Genomic DNA, 22,848 nt, shown 5'->3' on the forward strand with positions numbered 1-22,848 from the left:
GCAAAATATGCATGCAGAAAACTCTGATGGAGTCACCATCCAAGATCATATGCAATCCTTTCTAAATTACTGGAAATAGACCAAAAAGAACCTTCAAATAAAAGGCAGTTCTAAAAATGTCTTCATTGATATAGGGACCAGAAGTGTGTGCAGGCGAAAGATATATGACCTTTGACACTCAAGGAAAGTATCACTGAAAGACAACTTACATGGAATGTTGTGTAAGCTATGCAACATTGGTTGGTCGCAGACTACCACTTCTTCCCACAAGTACCGAAAGAGAGGTAACTGCAGTACAGCAGTGTTACACAACTATGACTTTAAAACCTAGTGGCTGGAAGCAGTGCGGATAAGGGTTTTGCAAAGGACACAATTCCAAGGTTCTTCCTTATGTTAAACATTGACCAGTATTGGTGGGTCATAAAAGTGTGCCTCAAAACAGCACCAAAGATAGCAGCAGCTTAAGAAACATACCATCTCGGAGCTTAAGAAAGGACAGGTATGCACATATCCTTAAAAAAACCAATTTCCAATGGCTAGCCCAATTCTCAAAAGGAAAACTTCCCCTAAGCGCCACCCTCTAATGCAGAAAAACCTCAGCCTACAGCTCATAAAAATATTCCTTTGTTGGAGCTTTTTTAAATTTTTTTTTTATTCTCACATCTTGGTGAACTAGATGCATACTGAAGCAAGACAAGCTGCAAAAGACCAAAGGGCAATGTTTCCCGAAAGTTGCCAAAAGAAAAAAGCCTTAAGAAGTCTTCAATGGATGCTTCTTCGAAGTTCTGAAGTCTCCACAATATCCTCGGCACTGAATGAATCCTGTGCAGCGCAAAATTGACCAAGTTTCTTGGAAACTTGAAGCTTTGCTGCAAAGCCTTCAACCAACACGACATTCACCAACGTGTGATCAGCCTTCTGCACCTAGCAGTCTGGTGCCTAACACAAGCAGCACCCTTGAAGTTCAGTTGCACAGACGTGAATGTCTTTGGATAATGCCTGCCCATACCAAAAGTGATGGTCCATCAGGCAAATCCCTCATAAGAGAAAACGAGATGGGCAGTTCACACACGTGCGCGCACACACGTACACACATTTTCTGTCCCCGCGCCGAACTGTTCCTGACAACTCGTTCTTCTTCAACGCAGTCCGGGAGTAAAGGTACAAACTGTCAAGTAGACACGCACCACCCCCCCAGCGAGACTAACAATAGCAATGCACGTTTTGTAGCTAAGTGAAGCATAACAGTGAGAGCATAATAAAATTAGCAAGTGCATTGCAGAGTCTGGAGAAGGTGCAGAGGCCCTGCTAGCCTGCAGCTTGCAAGCAGTAAACAGCCTGTGGGCGGTTGTGAGGACTTTCCTGGGGGAGTGGTGACCACTGAAGAGGTGCTGACGATCAACCCTGGCGCTGGCAGGCTGTAGTGGTGGCATCCTCGGGATGTGGCCTGGGGCTTCGGATCCCAGATCCTTCCTTGCTGTGGCTCCGGCCCAAGTGCAGAGGTGCTGTTCCCACCCTCACGGTGGAAGCAGGCTGACTTGAATCATAGACAGGTCTAGCATGTGCCTGCATCCATGGGAGGCACTTAAGGCAACAGGACGAGGTTCACTCTACTCCACACACGTGATAATGCAAAGACGGCTACAAAAACAGCAAAATCACTTTCACTGCCATCTGCTATGAAAATTCGGCAGAACTCATCTCATGATGACTGTCAACGATAATGTGTTTAGCTGTAAATCAATATAGGGGCACAACGTATTGCCACCATAAAAATGACTTATGTATGAGGCATGTAGTGCAGCGAGACTCCTCTTTTGTGCTTCACTAAGAACCCTCGGCACCATCTAGTGACCCATTGCGAAGCCTGCACATGGCCTCTGAAATGCATGGCAGGCCGGTGCGTGCGAATGCTCAGAAATGAGCCACATGGCAGCCAGGCTCCTCTCTCATGCTTCTTTCTAAATATGCTGCGCCATCCAGTGGCACTGCTGAGATGTCAGTGTGTGGCCTCAGAGACGAGAAGTGTGGCATGCCGGTGCATGTAAACACTGAGAATTGTTCCCTCACTTGCCCCACACTCAGTGGCACATATACAGTGATCCAAGTTTGCGAGAGGTTCATTGAAGAGCGGCACATGCCCAGTGCATTTAATGCACAGCTCGCTAAAGCATTAGTGTGGAAGACATAAATTGAAAAGCAGCCCATGCCCAGTGGATTTTTGGTGCAGCCCGCTAAAGTGTCAGGTTGTTGCCCTTGAGGCATTGTGCCGTACGGTGGTTAGATTCCGCTCAGCACTGCAGAAATTTAAGGGATCTTTTTTGTCATTGTAGAGCAGCACACACCTACTGGCACATACTCAGTGACCCAAGTTGGCATCAAATACTTCATTTCTAAAAGAGTTTCATTGACGAGCTGTGCCTACCCAGTCCCACATATAGTGACCCATGTTGGTGGAAAAGAGGTTCGCTGAAGAGCGACACTTATGTACACATTGCCACATACTCAGTGACCAAGGTCGGTCCGATGGTTGGTTTCAAACTCTGTTCCTGTAGCAAATCAATGGTAGGGTGTGTTACCAGCACAATATATGTCTGCCTGGTACCAAACATACTGACATACGGTTGCCCGCATTCTTTGTTGACTTGGTAGAAACCTCGAACTTCACCGTGGCACCACCACCACCTCCTCCACAAAGTCAATGTATAAAAGCAACCAAACTTTTTGACACCACATGCATCTGCGCGTTCAATCAAAACATGATGGCAATGAACAAAGGTGCTGCCATTCAAGGTGTCACTCATGCCTTTACTTTAATTCTCAAAATTATTTTTTGGCATTTCAAGAGGCTGCTACGTGGTACGTGGTCTGTTGTGGTCTGCACCAAATTGCAACTTTGGTCTCAGACTACTAATGAAGCTGGTTAGACCCACCCACAGGTTAGGCCTAGTGGGCGACAACACGCCACAAGAAGCTCGCCCTTGATATGTTAGACTACTTTGGAAATCAGCCATGAGGTCATGCACATGGACTGGGCTGACAGCCCCATGTGTGAAGCAGAGTTTGGGTCTGAAGGAAATCAGGCTGCGACAATCATGAACACCTACCAAGTTTTATGTCCACTTAATGGAACAGCGAAAGCTTGCACGTGAGACTAAAACTGCAAACTGAATTTGAGAAACACAGCAAACACTGACAGTGTCAAGGAATCATATAACTCAATTTGCCCTTGACAAGAACGCGTGACGAGTGATTGCAAAACATACCTCGATGATCACACAATTTTAAGTAGATATTATTTCAAAAAACACAACATTGAACAAAATTCAGTACAAAAATTTTCTGAGTTGCTGCCATGGTAAACGACCATATAGTTGGTTGTACCGTAGAAATTGATTTAACTACCTGATCATTAGGAAATTTTTGTGGTACCTTCAATATCTGAAAAATCAGAGGGCAACTTGTACATGAACTCAGCAATTTTCCTTTCTTTATACCTAATTATCAATAAAGCTGCAACCACATGCACACAATTTTCGAGCGACAGGTTTTGCCACTGTGGAGGGCGATCCGTTGCTTTGCTTGTTGTGTTGCCAGTTTTCGGCCAGCCAGAAAATATTGCATGTCACCCAGAAATCCATGTGCCAAATTCTGCCAGAGACAGCGTGAGTGCACAACATGGCAACAATCGGTTTGCTCGCTTTGATCTTTCGCTCTTGCAACTTGCTCTGTGCCGTGGAAGCAAAAAATAAATAGTAAAATCAGCCATCACTTCGTCTCATTTCAGGCTGAGGTGGAAGTATCCATGATGTATTGTTTATATTATTGGCATTGTCTTGTCAAGATCAATTGTTTGTTTTGACGCTGTTAGGCCTCCAATACCACTGAGAGCCACAAAAGTGTTGTAAGCTTTGCTCACTGTATGGCGCCACAGGATTTCCAATGGTGATGACAGCTTATTAAGGGCAACTCCGGCGATTTCGCAATGTCCACTGATGTTAATAAAATTTTAAATACAGTTGAACTCGCTTATAACAATGAGAAGCTGCTGCACCGTCAACTTTTGCATGTTTTGCATGGTGAAATAACCCAGTTACTACAATGCCCCGATGCCACATTATCGATTACAACGATGAAGTCTGGCTGCTCGGTGTCCGAGCCAAAAGGTAATGAAATGCGAAATCCTTGGGAAAAAAAAAGAAAAAAGAAAACAAAACAAGAAATTTGAGCCGCTGCGCGCTCATTTTCCAGCCTTCTCCGCGCGCCCCTCTGCCGTCACCCTCCCGCTCCTGTGCCTGTGTTCGTCTTTGTTGGTTGCGTCGAAATCGTTCCTGGCCACATGGTTTCTCAGCCTCTTTTGACTCGCCGCCGAAACGGAAAATGACTGACCTGCTCGCTGATAATCGGCAATGCACGACATTGCCGGTGAAACGAAAGCGCACGGTTGTAGATTTGGAAACTAAGTGCTTCTAACCGATGAGGCGATTGTCGCGAACGTGCTTGCATCGAGTAGTGACGGCGACGACGGCAGCAATGACGAGGTAGGGCAGGCTGCCTCAACGTCCTCACAGGAGGCTCGGCAGATGATTCAGTCCCCTCCGGGACTTCTTTCTTTGCGAGAAACCTTCCGCTGCACTATGTGGAGCACCTGGATACCTTGGAGAAGTAGGTCGGCAAGGCTGACGGACATAGGGTTTTCTCATGCAATGCAGTGCGACGTATGTGGCGAGACGCTTGTGGCGATCTCGCCTCAGCGTTTCTTCTGGATTTCACAAGCTGACAGTCTGCCACGGTAACCTCCTCGCATTTTTTAAAAGGCGCCTTTTGGGCCCACCAAAGCACTGCCTCGGCGGTGCTCGCATATCGCTTGTCACCCGTGACCCATCTTTGCAGTTATAGCAGTACCATTCTTTAACGCCGACAACCGCGGCTTGTTACACGTGATCGGAGCGCCCAGGAAGCAGTTAAACGGGTGAGCACAATCAGCAGCCGGATGGAGGAAGGTGGTGGGGAGGGGCACTGGCCTCCCCGCCATTATAGCTTGCTAAGATCAGCTCTGCCATTCGCCTATTTTGATTTTTTCATGTAACCCGGTTTGAACAATTATTGGTTATAACAATGAAATATTCGTGGCATTTGAATATTGTTATAAGTAAGTTCGACTGTATATGTTCTCTTTTGCATTATGATTATTTGTGCCAAACTATATGACTGCAAGTCATTTAGTTTTCCAAAAAATGAATTTTAAAAATTGGCTCCATTTGGGACTTATGACTGTCTACTGGCCGCCCTGTGTTTGCGACGTCGGAGTCTACACCCCACTGTCGCTGAAATCGTCGCTTAAATCGCCGCTGTCTAGTTCAGAAACTGTAAAAGCTCCCTGTGTCATCAGGAGACATCATCAGCTTCACTTCTTTGGTGTTAGTGCCACGTGTGCTGTGTGTTTAGCATGCGTTCTGAGTGTTTACATTATGGTAGTGTAGCACTTGACATCATTCACTCATCGTGATGTCACACGAAGCAGCTACCCATATCGGTTTCGGTACCTCTTTTATTGGTTATTTAATATTATTGATGAAGTTCTCAGCAAACTGAACCACCCTACAGATTAAAGGACCGTCAATGCCATTTGAAAATGACAATATCCTAATATGGTAAAAATACGCCGGAGTTGCCCTTTAAAGCAAGCTTTAATACAGCTTGGTTAAAACATTGGCCTCGTCATATATTAGTGATTTCTTTACGTGCACATGAATGAATTTATTTGTGTGCTACAATGTAAATTTGTCGCTAAATTTTTCCACAATGTCGCGCCCATGTGGTTGTCGCTTGAAGATCACTAACATTCAGCATTCCCATAATATTGATTTCCAATGCTTTCAAACAGTGCCTGATACTTGGTCATGTTATGTGCAAACAAAACAAAAAGAAACCAATAAAAACATCATCCGGGTACTGTGGATGGATGCGCGACTCTCACGCGTCCCCCGATATGTTGTTTTCCCGCATAGCTCCGTCTCCTGTAATCCGGCTTCGCCGCGTGGCCTGGTGCCCGCGGCAGTTGGTGTGGTAGAAGCGCACTGTGAGAGATGGCATGAGTGTGGCTCTGCTAATGCCACCTAAGAGCTTGGGCGCAAAAAGGAGAAGGCTCATCCTCTTTGGCTCGGGGTCGTTAAGCGGCGCAGACGTACCGCGCGGGCGCCGATCCATGCTTCTGCGAGACTGTCTCGCGAGGCCTTGTTCAAATGCGCCACCGTTCGCATGACCAGGAGTTGGTGCCCAGCATGGGGCGAACATATTCACTCGCTATCCGGTGGCGGTGAGTCGGACTTCCGTGATTTGTCGCGCGCCCATCGGCATGTTTTGTGGATAGCAACTCGGCTAGCAGGCATTAGTCTATGAAAGGTGCAATAAATGCCCTTGTGATTGTTTGCACTACTGTGAGGATCACGGGTGAGGATCCCAGAGCACAAACAATCATCTTTGCAGCTTATAAGGCTAAATGTAGCAACAATGCAGCTATGTCCTAGCTAGGCACAAAAGTGGTACGTCATATAGCACTCGACTAAAGGTGTCTCACCTTTGATATTTCTTCTGAAATTGCACAGCTTGTTGATGTTCTCTAAACTTGACAACTGCCTGACGCTGGTTCTTGTCAAGAATGATCTCCTGCAAAAAGATGTTTTCAAGTCACTTCACACTTGGCACTAAAAAGTCACTTAATTTAAAGCTTTACTTTGATGTTTACGTGGAGAGGAAGCAGGGCTAGGGTATTTTGAGTGAAGAAAAGTAAAAATACTTGTCTTTGAGAACGATGGTGCGGTGGCCTATAAGACATAGAAACAATGATAACAGGTAAAAAGATTTTAAAACGAAGTAGTTCATTTTAGACCATGGCCCCAGCATGGACACAGTAGGTGGTATCCAAATCTGCACTCCAGCGGTCACGTTCATGGGAGTCATGTCATGGCTTGACAACAGACCGCGGCATTTATGCCAATTATTTTATGACATGCATTACATGTCACATTTTTCAAGTCACTTCCATATTCTAGCAAGCAATATATCAAGATATACACGAGATGAATGAAATGATGAAATAGCATGCATGTCCTGACCTGATTCTCATGAAGGAGATAAATGACATGAGGTTATGATGTTCTCATTTCCTTAAATGGATATGTATCTGAACATGTATGGCAAGATGTGCACATTACACAGCAAAAATGACATGGAATTACATGTTCATGCATGCCTTGTCATTATACTGATGAAATTTTTCATGTCATTCACGCCAGGTCATGCACGCATGTCATGTCATATATATCCAGACATACCTATATCAAGTTAAAGAAATGATAACAACATCATCATGTAATTTGTATTATTTATGTCATGACATACATGCTATGACAAGCATGTGGTGTCCCTGCTGTAATGACATGAAATGCATTTGAATGTCTTACAGGAGAAGAAAAAGGGTTAACCGAGGGTCCCGATTTTTATTTCATATCATGAGAAGGCAACAAACAGACACTAAGGACAACACAGGGAAAATTACTTGTACTTACTAACTGAGCTAAAGAAATCATAAATTAATGGCAATGAAAGTGGATGAAAAAACAACTTGCCGCTGGTGGGGAATGATCCCATGCCTGCGATCATTCAACAAGACAACCACACAACCTGAAGAAATGGTTGAAATCCGGGAGACTTGGCAGGTATGTTCATGTCATGACACACGCATATCATTCATGTGATGCCATCCATGACAGGTCATGCATGTATTTCATTCAGATTGCGATATATGTTGAGTTAAATGACCATGACAGTATCATGTCATTCATACCATTTATCATGACATCCATGCCATGACAAATATGTCATGTCATTGATGACATGACATGTCGTTCATGCTATGCATGCATGCATGTCATATCCCCCCATGCCTATTCTGATATACCGCGAAACCTCAATATAACAAACTTTCGGGGAACGCGGCAAACTGCTTTTTATTAACGTGACAACATTAAGGGCCCCGCCTCCCAGAAAATCTGGCGCCGGTGTTGGCGTCAATGTCACCGGCGTTGGCGGTGATGTCTATATGCAAGAAATCATCCCGAACCACGCATCCTGATCTACGCAGGCTCTCTGCGTGGTGCATCGGTGTTACTGAACTACTAATTGAATTTCCCGAAGTAAGATGTGTCAGAAAATTCGTAAGGTACGAGTTACACACAACTGACAGACATGATAGTGTCGGATTGTAATTCGAATATACGAGAACACCTAATTTTTGCTATGCGGAAACTCCCAAACACAAACCCGCCTTTCAGCTGTCGTTTGAGGATTGTCTCAGCAGGAGCGGTGCTCCCTACTAAGTTCCTTGCAACACCACCCAGATGGTGTTTGCAAAGATATTACAAGAAAAAGAAAATTCACTGATGATTACAATACTCCCTTATGTAAAATTTGAGTACAGCTATATACGTGTTTTCATTTCACAATATATTGAGGACAAGAATTTGAGACAGAGAGATCTAGCAGAGTCAGCGATCGTCGAAAATCGGATCTGTAGGTCAAGTGCATCGGGTTTTATACATGACTTGTCGAAGGTTCCAGTGTAATCACTGGTGCCATGTGGCTTACAGAAAGTACTACACATCTAGCGTTGTGCATATGATCAGATTACAAAACAATCACAAACCATGACAATCAAACAAGTGTGAATGAGACCAAACTAAGCTAACCAAACAAGCACGAGAGAGAGCTGACGTGACCAGACAATAGTATGAAGCAAGCCATCCGGCTGAGACCAGATATGAGTACACATCGAGCAGTTGGGTGGGTCGACATGAAATCAGTTTCCCAGTTTTTCAGTTTCTTTGAAGGGGCTGCTCTCATTGGTCTCGGCCGTTCGCGGCTCACGTCTTTCATCTCCTGCTCTGCGTTCGTTCGGAGCTTGCCTTCATGTATAGCATTCGTTGCCACTGTTTCCGGGAAAGCATTACAGTTACATAAGCTGCAGCTGCCTGGAAGCTTGAGAAGCAGTCGGGGATCTTTGCATGTTATTGCCTGCCACTCTTAAAGGCGAAGCTTAAGTGTCCTCCAAAATTTTCTGAAAGGTCTTTATAGTGAAAGCCCTAAAATTAATCATTCCGGCCATCAGTTTATCAGTTGTCACAGTATGAGCTATCCACAAAAATGTCACCGTTGGCTCTCTGCCCGCATAGTTGTTATTTTTCATCGATTCCACCATCTAATACCACAGAAGCACCATATAGTAAGAGTGGTGCACACGAAAGAGGCACTGATGCCAAGAAAACCACTGACAAAGGGGAAGCTATATGCTGCCTTCAAAGCATAATGTCTCTTTTTGCTTGTTTGTTTTTGACATTCCTTGCTGTGCACACCGCGACTCTCTCGCTTCAGGCAGACACCTGAACTACTACAAAGCACAACCATGTAGCATCCCTGCGAGCACGAAGGTTAAATTGTTTCTCACTGCATGTGGCTGGTACGGGCCGCAGAAAGTGCAAAAAAGCGTGAGAAAAGGAAGAGACGTGCCTCCATTGTTAGGCAACACTAGCCTAGGCGAAGCATGCGTTAACAAAACCTGATGCGTTGTCTCTTCCACAATAGAAAAAAGTCCCTTTCCGCATTTTCCTCCTACGGCGCCGTTTCAGGATCCCTGAACCCATGCACCATGGTGTCCACTTTCTGCATCTTGTCGTCTGCTAGCCTACTGCTCCAGCTGCCGTGTCGTAAATCTCAGAATCCCCAGATTTCTAATATTAATTCGTAGTACTGAGGTGTTGCTAACATGATAGAGAAACTGAATAACAATCGTTATTCTGAAATGTTCAGCATCCTGAAGTTCACAGCACTGAAATATTTAAAAATAGAAACCATAAGCAAACAGCAGGGGATTTCTGAAAAGTTCATTAATCTGAAAATTTTGTTAATGTGGTGTTCGTAGTAACGAGGTTTCACTGTATAAACAGTTGAAGAAATAACCACAATGGCATCACGACGTAGGAGGCTATATAGACAGTGAAACCTTGTTAAACTGTAGTTCGCCGTGGCTCGGAAAAAGTATGTAGTACTAAACGGCAGTACTGCTTAACCGAAATAGCACGAGAGCGCCTACTTACCTGTCAACAGAAATCAGAAAGTGCGATGAAAGGGCAAGAAACATGCAGTATTTATTCACTTCGCGTGAGAAAAACATCATTTTTGTTTGATGCTGTGCCAGCTTTGCCGCCAGCCCCCTCTTGGCAAACACCTGCATAAGGCTGACGTAACGCTCAGATTCTGCCACTGTCGGGTCAGAATTGCCCTTGCTGTCCCTTTCTGTGCCATCCTCATAACTGTCGTTAGGTGACACTTTCGCAATAACAAAGGCAACGGTGGCAAAAAGATTGAACCTCGTAGACAACATATTTTGCGGTCACAGCAGCACTGCCAAGCAACTTCTTCACATTCCAAATGCCACACACCGTAGTCAACAGTAGATCCTTCTCGCATGCCAGTGCCAACTGTTTCAAGCCAAGTTCGATAGCAGGAACAATGTCCAATTTTTCTTCTATGCTATGCACCTGGTTTTTGTCCGAGCTTCAGCATGATGCGAGTCCTAGCTGGCACAGTGCTGAAATGACCTTGAAGTTGAGGTGGCTCCACCCTTACAAGCGATCTTCGCATTTGCGTTTGAAAGCCGTTCTGATCTCTGAGCCTCGTTCTGCCGGGGCCGACCTACCGTCATGATTGCGCAACAAAAAGTGGAAATACTAAGTGTTAACCAATATGTACGCAATAAGGTGGTATGGTTTACACGGATACAAAATGCATTAATTTCAATAGCCGCTACTTTTAAACGGAACTACTGTTTAAGTAGGTACAGTTTAACGAGGTTTTACAGTACGCTTAAAATGCCTAAAGTTTGCAAAGAATGCTCCGCATTTAAAGAATAAAAGAAGAGAGAGAGAGAGCTTGGCACAATGTTTTTCCTTTTTTTTTTAAATCATAGCCAGCTATGCCCCGCTCGAAGAAGCTACTGACCTAGGCTGTACAGTCAAACCTGGATATAACGAAATTGAAAAAAGTTCGTAATTTTTCATTATATTCAGGCTTTCATTACATGCAGTTTCGGGTTAAGACTGGTAAGAATCATGCCAAAACAAAATAAAAATGCGACAGATATCAATTGAAGTGAACTCGCCATTCAAAGAATTTATTTAATAAAGAAAAACTGCGCAATTTTTGCTTGCTGTTTTTGCCCGATCGAAGCCACTACTCGGCGCTCCAAGGAAACTAAGGCATGCAGGGCTGCTTCATCGTCCTGCGAGCCGACGAAACGGCGCAGAACGTCCACTGCATCCATGAGTTCCCTCGCAGTAGGCACCACACAAGACGTATCAGGCTCTGACGGACCGTCACCTTCAAGGCTATCTTTAACGGTTTCCACAAATGCTGCATCAGTCATCTCTTCCATAGACACGGCGCCGTTGTCCACAAACAAAAAGTCGCACAGTTTGACACCGTCGGGCACCCCACCGTTCATGCGTAGTTCATCCCACGCTTCTGTGACCTTGGGCGGGCTTGAAGGTTCGTCTTCAGGGACTGTAGCTCGAATGGCCTGATTTACCTGAGCCTTGACAAAGCAATTGGCGATCACTTGTGATCCCACCCCTTGCCACGACGCAGCAAGCATTTTGATTGCTTGGTAGATATCCACTTTCGTCGGCCGTTCAAGGCGGATGTCCAGGAGCATCTTTTGTATCAATCGACGGCGGTAGCAGCATTTAAAGCTGTTAATAATCCCTTTGTCTAAGGCTTGTATGAGAGAAGTGCAGTTAGGTGGCAAATACTGCAGCTCAACGTTCGAAAGCTGTAGGCCTTCCACATGGTGCGCGGAGCAGTTGTCAAGCAGCAAACAAATGCTGCGGCCTTGTCGTTTGACATCTTGGTTGAGCTCCTTCAGCCAGTCGGAAAAAATTGCCCGCGACATCCACGCTTTGGAGTTTGCCACATATTTTACTGGCATTCGCCTTGTTTCTTTAAAACAACTGGGCTGGGCATTGCGGCCAATAAACAATGGGATTTGCTTGTCGCTGCCATCAGTGTTGGCGCAAAGCAAAACCGTTTACTTTGCTTTCCACTGCGGCAGTCTTCTCCCTTTAGTGACAACGTGCGACTCGGTAACATTTGATAAAACAGGGCCGTCTTATCAGCATTATAAATGTCGGCAGCTTCATAGCGGCTGAAAATGCCGCGAAGCTTCTCGGCCACCCACGAGGCAGCAGCATCGCTGTCTGCGGAGGCAGACTCGCCAGATATCACCTTTCAGACGACACCATGCCGGCTTTTAAATCCATGTAGCCAGCCGTTACTTGCTTTGAAGTCGTCGTGGCCCAGGACGCAAGCAAAATCTATGGCTTTCTGCTGCAAAATCGCGCCACTTATGGGCACGTTTTGTGCTCGTCTGTCCAAAAACCATGCAAGCACGGCGTTGTCCACATCAGCATAGGTCGACGTCTTCATTCTTTTCTTCTTGGCACTTGTGCCCGACTCCATCGCAGTGCGGATGCTTTGTTCTGCAGCAAGAATGGTTGACAGGGAGCTGGCTGGTATATTGAAGCGGGCAGCGACATCCTTCTTTTTTTCGCCGGCGGTAACCGCATTCAAAATCGAGAGCTTATCTTCAAGCGACAAACCTTTGCGTTTCTTCACAGCGGAACTCATCGAAACGAACCGACACCGTAAACACACACCTGCACACGCACATCAACACGCTGACGAAGAAGGCTTATTATAAGTGCGCCGCAAGACACCATAAAGAATTTGTCATAGTAGTGCCACCTAGTGTCAAGCTACAAAATGAAAGCTTAAAGGTTGCTACGCTTGCCACGGAGCGGCGCTAGCAGCGCTCAACATCATCATTATCACCGAGATTTGCTTGTTTGCTGCGATTGCAAGCGTTCTGCTCGCGGTCTACTTTACCTTTCGATATAAAAACTTAAACAGTATTCATTAAAGTTGCGCACTGTGCGGTTGAATTTTGGGCAAAACATTACAAGATACAGCTTGATGATCTGTGCTGCGAATTCGTTACATCAAGGTCAACCGCCGCAACATGTTCGTTACATGGAGGTCGCCTATACATGGGCTTCAATGGGGGATGTGTTGGGGAAATGAAAAATTTTGTAAAATCCAGGAATTCGTTACATAGAGGTTCGTTACATGGAGGTTCAACTGTATTCGAGGAGTTTGAACGTAAGCTTGCTGAAGCTGTAAAAATGACAATGTGCGTCTCGGGCCGCTCGAGGCTCACCAGCTCGGCTAGCTTCAGCACCTCGTGCTGCAACTATTAGCACAATGCTTCATATTACCGTATTTATTCGAATCTAGGCCGATACTTTTTTTAATATAACCATATTCCAAACTCTAAGGTCAGCTTAGATTCGAGGATTTTAAGAAATGCGCCAGTTTTTCATTGAAACTGCTAAATATGGTGCATAGGTAGTGCCACCTTGAAAAGTCAGTATCGCAGCCACTACTAGCCGTGCCAGTAGCCAACCGTACACAAGCGAGGTCGCCATTTTGACCTGTGTCGTGTCGGCCATATTGGTGTGCGGCGTGGTGTTATCGCGATGGCACCACGCAGGAGATGCCACTACAGTGCCGCTTTCAAGCGAAAAGTTGTGATAGCCGCAGAGGCATCGTTTTGAACCTTCAAGCCGGGCGGGACTTCGGCGTCGACAAGAAAAACGTCCGTCGTTGGAGGGGACAATGACAGCAGCTTTTTGCGTGCGCCGCAACGAGGATGGCATTTAGCGGACCAAAGAAAGACCGTCACCACGAAGTGGAGACAGTTTTGGCCGACTTTGTTTGGATGCAGAGAGCAGCTGCCCTTCCAGTGACAACAGACGTGCTCCAAGTGAAAGCTAGGGAACTTTCGAGGGAGCGAGGATTAATGCCAAAGAATTTCAAAGGCAGCCGGGGCTGGCTTCAGAAATTCATGAAGCGCTTCGGCTTCAGCCTCCGACATTGCACTTCAATCACCCAGAAGCTGCCAAGCGATTTCGAAGGAAAGCTGATAGCTTTTCAGCACTACGAGCTGTGAAAGAGAGAAGCGGCAGGCTACAGCCTTGGGCAAATCGGCAACGCCGACCAGACGGCTGTGTATTTTGATATGCCAGTGGCGTACACCGTGAATGAAAAGGGTGCCAAGGAGGTGAAGGTGCGCTCTGCGGGCTACGAGAAGCAGCGCGCAACTGTGATGCTGTGCTGCACAGCTGATGGACATAAACTCCCTCCTTATATGATATTTAAAAGGAAGACCCCGCTTGCTCGAGAAATTTTCCCAAGAAATGTCATTGTGCGGGCAAACGAGAAAGGGTGGATGACGGGTGCGATGGTGGAAGAGTGGGTTGAGATTGCGTGGCGACGGCGTCCAGGAGCCCTTTTGACAAAGAACTCGCTCCTTGTCGTCGACTCTTACCATGGGCACTTGACCGACAACGTGAAGGCTGCGCTCGCCCAAGCGAACACGGACCTCGCTGTCATACCGGGCGGCACGATGGGCCAGTTGCAGCTACTTGATGTCTGCATCAACAAACCTTTCAAGGATCGTCTGCGGAAATATTACACGGACTGGTTGACTGACGAAGATCACATGCTAACGACAACAGGCTACATAAACGTGCAGCGCTATTGCAGCTGGTGGGCTGGGTAGCTGCAGTGTGGGAGGACATCCCAGATACTTTGATCATGAGCACCTTTAAAAAGTGCAGCATAACTAATGCGCTTGACGGTACTGAGGATAGTGCACTGTTTGAAGGTGACAGTGACAAGGAACACAGTGACAATCTGGCAGCGACGACGACGTTGAATGAGCTCTGCACATTCAGATTCAATAAATGCTGTTTGCGTTTTCTGAACGCTGTCCTCACTTTTTTTTTCCGGCCTACATTCGAGGTAATATATATATTTTTTTGTTGGCTTCGGACTTTAGGGGGTCGGCTTAGAATCGGGGTCAGTCTAGATTCGAGTAAATACGGTATTTTGATGTCCACTACTGTTGAGTCTGCGAATTTTTTTAATGACTTAGAATCATACGTTTTCTTAGCACGTTATAGAGCGCAGCTCTTAGACGGCCATTCCTGCGGTGAGTGTTGGCGTCCCTTGTAACCGAGCGAACGAACACAGCGAAGGATGAAAGAGCAAACATGGAGCACAATAGGGTATGAAAGACGGTGATAGCGAAGAGAGTGCGAGAAGGAAAGCGGAAGAGCAGGGTATGGCAAAAGGATGAGAAGAAAAACATAGTGCTGCACAAGACAGGCTCTGCGGCGATGATGGCTAAAGGAGAACACCAGAGTAGCGCGTATCGTCTGTTCACTGATGACGCCACCGATACCATATAGATACAGAAACAAATTGCTGCATGAGCAGAGATCTGTGTGTGAGGGCAGCTGTGAATCTCACCCACACATTACACACGTGCTGCCTATCGCGCTCTCCAGATTAACGAGGCAGTCGCGCCACACTTCGCTCTGTTTGCAACGTGGTGCCGCATGAGACATTGTCCATGCAAGCCAATATATCTCAAAATGAAAACATGTATAGAGCTGCGCTCAAATTTCACATTAGGTAGTATGAACGAGGTTCTACTGTATTTGTTTCGAAATTATTAGACAATGTTACTATTCGCTTAGACTTCGTTGTGAACCAAAAAAATTGCTCTTCACCAAATCTAGTAGTCACAATCGCACAAAGCTGAGCTTTGGCAGAAAATGAGCATACACAAGGAAAATTACCACTTATGAACCCAAATTTGATGTTCCCTTTCATATTGGCACATTGTGTACACGTCTTTGGCATTTTAGGACTGGTTTCCACTTCTGGACATTTACAGCAGTGACTCTCAAAAAGCAAAAGAAATGGAACCCCTGCTATCTCATTTTGCTCTGTTAACTTTAAGTGAAAACGTTTGCTTGAACATTAAATGCAAGGAAAACTGAAAGAGTCTTGCACACACTCACTCAGAGGAATTTTAGCCTTAGACGTGGCCAATGAATCTGTGCTGTATTTGTTCAGCCTTTCATATCAATATCTGTTTGTTTTTTTGAGGCTTTGAGGGCTTTCTTCAGGGGCCAGAAAATAGGACCACGTAAAAGATAACTTCATGGTAACAACTGCATCAAGTACTTGTGAGTGCCACTCTCAAAAAATATTTCATATACGACTTCTGCCTTAAGGCACATATCTAGAATGTTGCATACTTAATCTAATTAGGTCATTATTCACACTAATTAAGAGTTGTTCAGCACAACAGTAAGAATATTAGGCTTTCTGTCTTATTCATTTATGTAGTTGTTTTAAAAGCTTGGCATATTGTATGGCACTCCCCATACAGACAAACCATTTAAAAACCATTTAAACCATTTAAAAAGTACTAATGCTTAAGACATAGTTGCGACAATGGCAACCCCAGTCTCCATAGAGCCAAATGCAGTAGTGGTCCCATTAGTTTACGACTTGGAGCAATTTTTGTTGCACAAAAACTGGTGTTTTGTATCTCCTATAGCATTGCATCAGTGAATGTGCAGTCCTTTACTGCCACTTCTTATTACTGCGCCATCAGTAAATGCTGCTCTCATGTAAAGAAAAACAAGGCAAACACATGCACACACAGACAAACTCACAGTAACGACTCCACAAGAACGGCCAAGGTGGCGAAGTGAGTTCTCATTTGTGGATGCCGACAGGTTTGACACCAGCACTCTGCCAACAGCTACTGCGTGAGGAAGCCTAGCTGCTGGCGGATGCATCACCACAGTGCCAGGTGCCTGCACATATAGGAATAGCAATGCACATTGAAAAGCTATTTATTGGGAGGTGTCAAAGACTGATGTTTCGAAGCTTTTTTTTTCACCTCGAGCCTAAATATGGGGAACACAGATATAATTAATGAACAAGAAGAAGAGAAACAGAGGGGCTCGATTTTTGTTAATCACAGCCACATAAAGACATTAGGCAATGAAGCTAAGGAAAACATAGGAGTAACAAACTATGATTGAAATCAAAATTTAGAAAAGAAAAAATTAAAATAGACGAAAAGATAACTTGTCACCAGTGGGAGACGAACCCAACAGGGTTGGCGCCAGACTTTTTTTACTGGAGAGACAGGGAGAGGGGGGAACCTGTGCATTGCGTTTTGAGTACGTTTAACTCCCTTCCACTTTTCTCTCTTACTCTATAAATATTCAAATTAATAAATTGGAAGCTGAGATAAGTCTTGCTACATTGCACCTACGCTTTGTTCAGTCGGTCAAGACACCAATAAACATGCACGGTGTTCTGTTTGGGAAGGTGCAATGTAATAGATATCGAGGCTGCGCATGTTCAATAGATGTCAATCAGTGGTCAGCCCAACGCTCCTGTGCATTACAGTTCTTCCCACTATTTTTGAAGACGTTTCTTCTTATTTTTTTTTAATTTGAACTAACTGATCTTTGTAGTTATCGGTGTGCTTCTTTTGCGTCATTTAACAATGAAAGGATGTGAAAAATGAAGAGCGAACATTTATTTACGTTCAACACACTCGTCTGAGAGCCGAACAGAGTTGCGATGCAGATCTTTTAACAGCTTGACTGACCTGAAGGCCTTCTAAACACACCAGTGTGAATAAGCTATTCAAGCAACGCAGTAAGATATAAATTAAGATTTAGCATATTTACACAGCAGTGCTCCTGCGAAGAAAATGAAAATTTATATTGTAGATGGTACAGCACATGCATAAAAACAGTATTAAATGAAGAAAAAAACAGGTACCCAGCAGCAACAAAATAACATTACTTAACTAGATCACAATATAGCTTCAAAAAAGTAATTTCATAGCAGTACTGACAACTAACACCACTAAGCAATGTGCATAAAATTCCAACTTTGGTAAAAACGTGCTAGATTACAAAAAAACTTAGAAAACCCTTGTGGTGCCGGCTAGTGATTCTAAACATTGGAAATGAAAAAAAAAAAAGATATGTGGGAAAATAACAACAAAAACAAAGAGAAGAGAGAAGTGCAGAAGTGTCATATTTGGTCATACAGTACAGCAGGTTTCACAAACGCAAATAACAGCTCTTAGACTATACACTGTTCACTACACAAGCTAGCCCACCAATGTGGGCTCAGACAGTACCCTAGGAGTGTCTTTCAAAGCAATGACAGGGACAGAGGAAGTGCTCGAAGGTTTCGTCACAACCACAGATGCCAATGCCTGCGCTGAGACAGTACAAGACAAAACACAGCCGGAATTTATTCGATGGTGAAGTGGGTACTCTGATATCGGTATAGGTATCAGTCCTATGCCTGAGTCCGCACAATTTTCCCACGAAAGTGCCACATAGGTGCGATGGGGCATCATTATATCGGCATACTAGTGCAGACATACATATTGATTACTGTGCGCAGCATCAAACATGTCAACAACATGCTGAAGATCAATCTTATTGGCAAGAGATCGCTTAACCGCAAGCACAGCTAGGTTGCTGTTAAGGATTGGGACATATTTTTTCGCACACTCCAGACCGGAGGGGATGGGGCGACAACAAATCCACCCCGCATGCATTTTTTGGATAGTTTGACTGCTGACCGGTGATAAGGCCTACACCTCATCGACCATGGACCAGAGGCATGAGACGGGAGGCGACGTAAAAAACACACACTCAATTTAATAAAATAAAAACATGCCAGTGACCTGACCGTGCGAAGCTTCATGGAAGGCATGTGGGTGACACACAAGACAAACTCTGACGCGACATGTGGCAGAAAGCCCACCACGTGGAAATTTACAACACTCGCGAAATGGAAGACTTCGGCCTGGGGGTTAATCTTTAGCTGTCTCGCGGTGCACGACCACGGCGCTCCGTCTTCCAAACCATTCTGTTCGCTTGCCGTGGCTGTCATGCTCTGGCTTCCCACGTAACCAACCGCTCCGGCGAGCTCAGAAACAATAGGGAGCTTCCCTCCCTTCCTCCATGTAAGCGGCGCTGTGGCTGTGATGGCAATGGTGGCCATGTCGAGATGGACGCGGGCATGCACTATGTGACAGCCACTCAGATGGTTATTCGTCATCTTGCTGCAGAAATAACTTTTCAATCTTGGAAGGCACGAAAACGTGCGCTTGCAAGATGATGACAATGCAGGTATCATCAAGGTGACAACACTTAGCTTGTGCAGTTCGTAGAAGGCTAGTTTATATTCTCCGAAGTCACCAACCGCAGCAGTGTCTCTATCTTGCACTTCATTTCAGCTTCGATGTGCTGAAGAACTTTCGTTACCAGCTTGCACTCAACTTCAATGCTTTCGATGTCACATGCATAGTGCTTGGCGAAAGGCTTGAGTAAGGAGATGTCCGTAAAATTCTCACTCCGGCGGTGGAGGGCACTGACTCTGCAGAGTACATTTTATTCTGCGTGAACCGCCTAGTCAGCTCCGCAATCAGATGGTCCAAAACAGGCAGAAAAACTTTGACACTGAATGTTTCTTTTGAATCTGGAGACTTTACATCAATGAGCCGTCCTTCACTGAATACATACTGCTCTAAATGAAGTGGAAGGAGCGTAATTCTCTGCTTTTCTCTCTAGGACACCCCATTCTCCTCAGAAATACTGCAGGTTTGTGCCCAGACAGCGTCAAATGTGTTCTGCAAATTTCTCATTTCGGAGAACTCGTCAATGACTGTGAATGCCAAGAGGGATGCCTGACTAAGATCGCAGTGTCTATTTTGCAATAGGTCCAAAAGAACCTTAAGGCGGCTGAGTAACTTGGTAAATAGGCTTAAATGGAAGAGAAATGAGAAGTTCATTTGCTCAAGCAGACCCCTAACTTCCATTACCTGCCTCCTGTTTGTAGCGATGACTTCAGCAAGACATACAAGGATAGCAGGAAACCTTTTCATTGCCACTGTGCAAGCCATTATCTGGCAGGCCATGATGTATCGCTAAGACGCTGCAGTTTTATCACTGACAAAGACAACATTTTCTGCATATCTACGTACAGAGAGTGAATTGCAGATCCACTCAGGAAGACACAGAGGCATTTTAGAAGAGAGAAAAAAATCCCTCACCGGTTTTATTACTTTGCAGGCACGCACAGTGACTAGATTGAGGCGATGGTTCATGCAGTGGACATATGCTGCCTGCAGCGCTTCCTGCCTGAACAGCGCCTGGACGCCCCTTGAGGTACCGTTCATGACACTTGCACAGTCATATGTTTGAGCAATGCAAAGCTGTGCATCAATTCTGCAGTGATTCAATGTTTCCCTTACGCAGCCCAGGAGCGACCTTGCATCCAAGTGCTCAACATTGCGGAATCCAAGAAACTGCTCAAAGACAGCCCCACGGACGTAGTACCTTACTACAACTGATAATTGTTCCATCCTGCTTAGGTTCTTGTGATATGTTGTGCCCTGGTACATAAGAGGACTACATGGTGAACGTAGAAAAATGGAGCGTTTATTGTTCGCTCCACGCGGCTATATGTAGGAGGTCCATGACGTACATGTCACATGCCTAGAGTTCCGGATGATGTCCCGGATTGCCAGCTGAAGACACATCATCATGTCCCCCCGAGAGATTGAGGTACACAAGAGCTCTGTGTTGGTCGAGTTGACTTTCAGAGTGTCGTCTCTGGGTTTAGGGCTTTGACAATGAGCATAGCATTGCTGTCCAACTCTGGTGGCTCATGTCGTTGCGCAACCCCACTGGTCGGTCCCGGCACAGAGTTGCCTCTCGGCTCTTGATCTTGTTCCGATGGTTGATCCCTCACTGTTTCTGCTGGAGCTTCTCGTCGTCGTACTTGGTCCCAATGTCTTCGTTGAATCCCCTGCTGTGTATTCTACTGAGACCGTTCTTGCACTTTGTTGTTCCGTCACTGTCGCAGGTGTGCATTTCGATTTCGTCCAGCTTCGTGTCCATACACGTTGACCCTGTTCCGATTTTTGCGGACTCGTGTTCTGCAACTCTGTATCCGTTGCTTGCATGGTTGGTGTCATGCAGTCGATCTTCGTCCTTATTTGGTACCCAAGTAGCAACTCTGCAGGAGACTTTCCTTCTTTTCCACAAGAATCTGGCCAGCTGTGTCTGCAGTTTCACCTGAGCTGTTTTATTCAGTCCTTCTTTGACTATGCGAACATTCCTTTCTGCCTTGGACTGTAAACTGGATGCCAATTGGACTGTAAATGATATGGAACCGTGGTGAGATGATGTATGCGATTCTGATGCACAAAGTCCCGGAAGAATGTGCATATAAACTGTGGCCCATTGTCGGTTACTATGGTTTCGGGAAGACCGAACCTAGCAAAGATGACTCTTAGTGTGTCCACAGTGGCTTCTGATGTCGCTGTCTTCATAGGATGCGCTTCAATCCATTTAGTTTCTGCATCTACCACAGCTAATATCAAGTGTCCCTCCAATGGTCTGGCGAAATCTAGATGCAGGCGGCTCCACCTTTCATTTGTGACTGCCCATGGTACCAGTCTATGGTGTGGAGGCATTGGTGTGGCTTCCGCACAGACTGAACATGCGCATACCAGGCGTTTAATTTCTGCATCCACATTTGGGAACCAAAATAGCAACCTGGCTGTCTTCTTCATAGCAGCCAACCCTGAGTGACTCTTGTGTAGCCCATTTAAGACAGGTCTGATGGCAGCTGCAGGTATGACAATACGGTGCCCCCAGAACATTAACTCCTGCATGTCAGTTCCCGTCTTTTGTTGAAGTAGGGTCGATATCGCTCTTGATACTCTGCTAGGACGCTGGGCCAACCTTTAACAATCCATTGTCCGGCTTGCTGCAAGGTAGCATCCGAGCTCGTCAGCTGTACCTGTTCCCGTGCTGTTAAAGGGCCCCTCAGCAGATCTGGCCATTTTGAGCTGACAAGAGCAGAGCATACACTGAGAGATAACAATCGTGTCTGCAAAGTATTAAATCGCTACGCGCCGCGAAAAGATCTCAAAATTTCAAACCGAACACCATTTTTCCTTCTCCTCATGACCACCGCACTCCAAGCCGGAGGATGACGTACTCGTGTCTCTGCGCCTAAGTACTCGAGTTCGCAGTGTGACGTCGCTCATGGTGACATGTGACTTCTAGAATTATACAAGACAACTGTTATCTGTGTGATCTGTAGCTTGAACTGACAAATTCACAAACGGAATGTCTGCATGTTTTTTGTTTTGCTTCGCACCGAAGCAAGAGAGAATACTTCCGCTTCGTCTGCTTGTTCCTATGGTCGTGCGGTCACGTGCGTAGGTACCGAAACTATGCCATTTTCTACCGTGCTCCAGCACATGATCATGCTCTGCGATCCGCTTGTTCTGCCTCAGAGTTCGTGTAGCAATGAATTATACCGCTAGTCATGTTTCCTAGTGCACAGCGCGCAAAATCGTGCGCTGCATGAATGAGACAACAGCTTGCGCGCGACGGTGTCAGCGGAAATGCGTAGCGCCTACGGGGGGGGGGGAATGAAGGCGGGGCCTGTGAAGCGATCCTTGAGGTCTGGTACGGGTGAATGCAGGGAAGGAATTTCACTTGCGAAGGCTAGAAGGGGCGAGTGGAGAGAGTGTCTTGCTTGGCAGTGGAGTCTGCCTGCTGAAATCATGGATTCACGGCACTGAAATATTTCTAGCTCGGCTATTAATGATCCAATTTGAAAAATTTATGCGGCAGACCGCTTCATAGAGGACTTGTAACAACTTTCAACGTATAACTACAATTTGCTATGGGGCCTGGTGAGGGGCCCCTTTAAGGCTTCGTTTGCTAAGGAGTCAGTGTACGGCACATA

At 45.6% G+C, this 22,848-nt stretch overlaps 1 protein-coding gene and 1 pseudogene across 5 annotated transcripts in view; both read right to left on the reverse strand.

Annotated features, from left to right (window-relative positions):
• Positions 1 to 623: 623 nt before the first annotated feature.
• Positions 624 to 22,848, reverse strand: part of LOC126542537 (uncharacterized) — a 129,616-nt gene continuing 107,391 nt past the window's right edge. For 2 of the 5 annotated variants that reach the window (XM_055077321.2, XM_055077319.2), the window contains 3 exons: positions 16,707 to 16,850; positions 6,581 to 6,669; positions 3,135 to 3,728 (listed from right to left, as the gene is read on the reverse strand). In XM_055077321.2, coding sequence (XP_054933296.1) covers positions 3,626 to 3,728; positions 6,581 to 6,669; positions 16,707 to 16,850 — 336 coding nt within the window. In that variant the 3' untranslated portion in view covers positions 3,135 to 3,625. Of the gene's footprint in view, positions 1,585 to 3,130; positions 3,729 to 6,580; positions 6,670 to 16,706; positions 16,851 to 22,848 lie in introns of those variants that run through there. The other 3 variants (XM_050189649.3, XM_055077320.2, XM_055077322.2) reach the window with 3 other exon arrangements.
• Positions 17,481 to 20,954, reverse strand: LOC140216050 (zinc finger MYM-type protein 1-like; annotated as a pseudogene).

This window comes from Dermacentor andersoni, chromosome 2 (genome assembly GCF_023375885.2).
Source record: "Dermacentor andersoni chromosome 2, qqDerAnde1_hic_scaffold, whole genome shotgun sequence".
In the NCBI taxonomy this organism is placed as follows: domain Eukaryota; kingdom Metazoa; phylum Arthropoda; class Arachnida; order Ixodida; family Ixodidae; genus Dermacentor; species Dermacentor andersoni.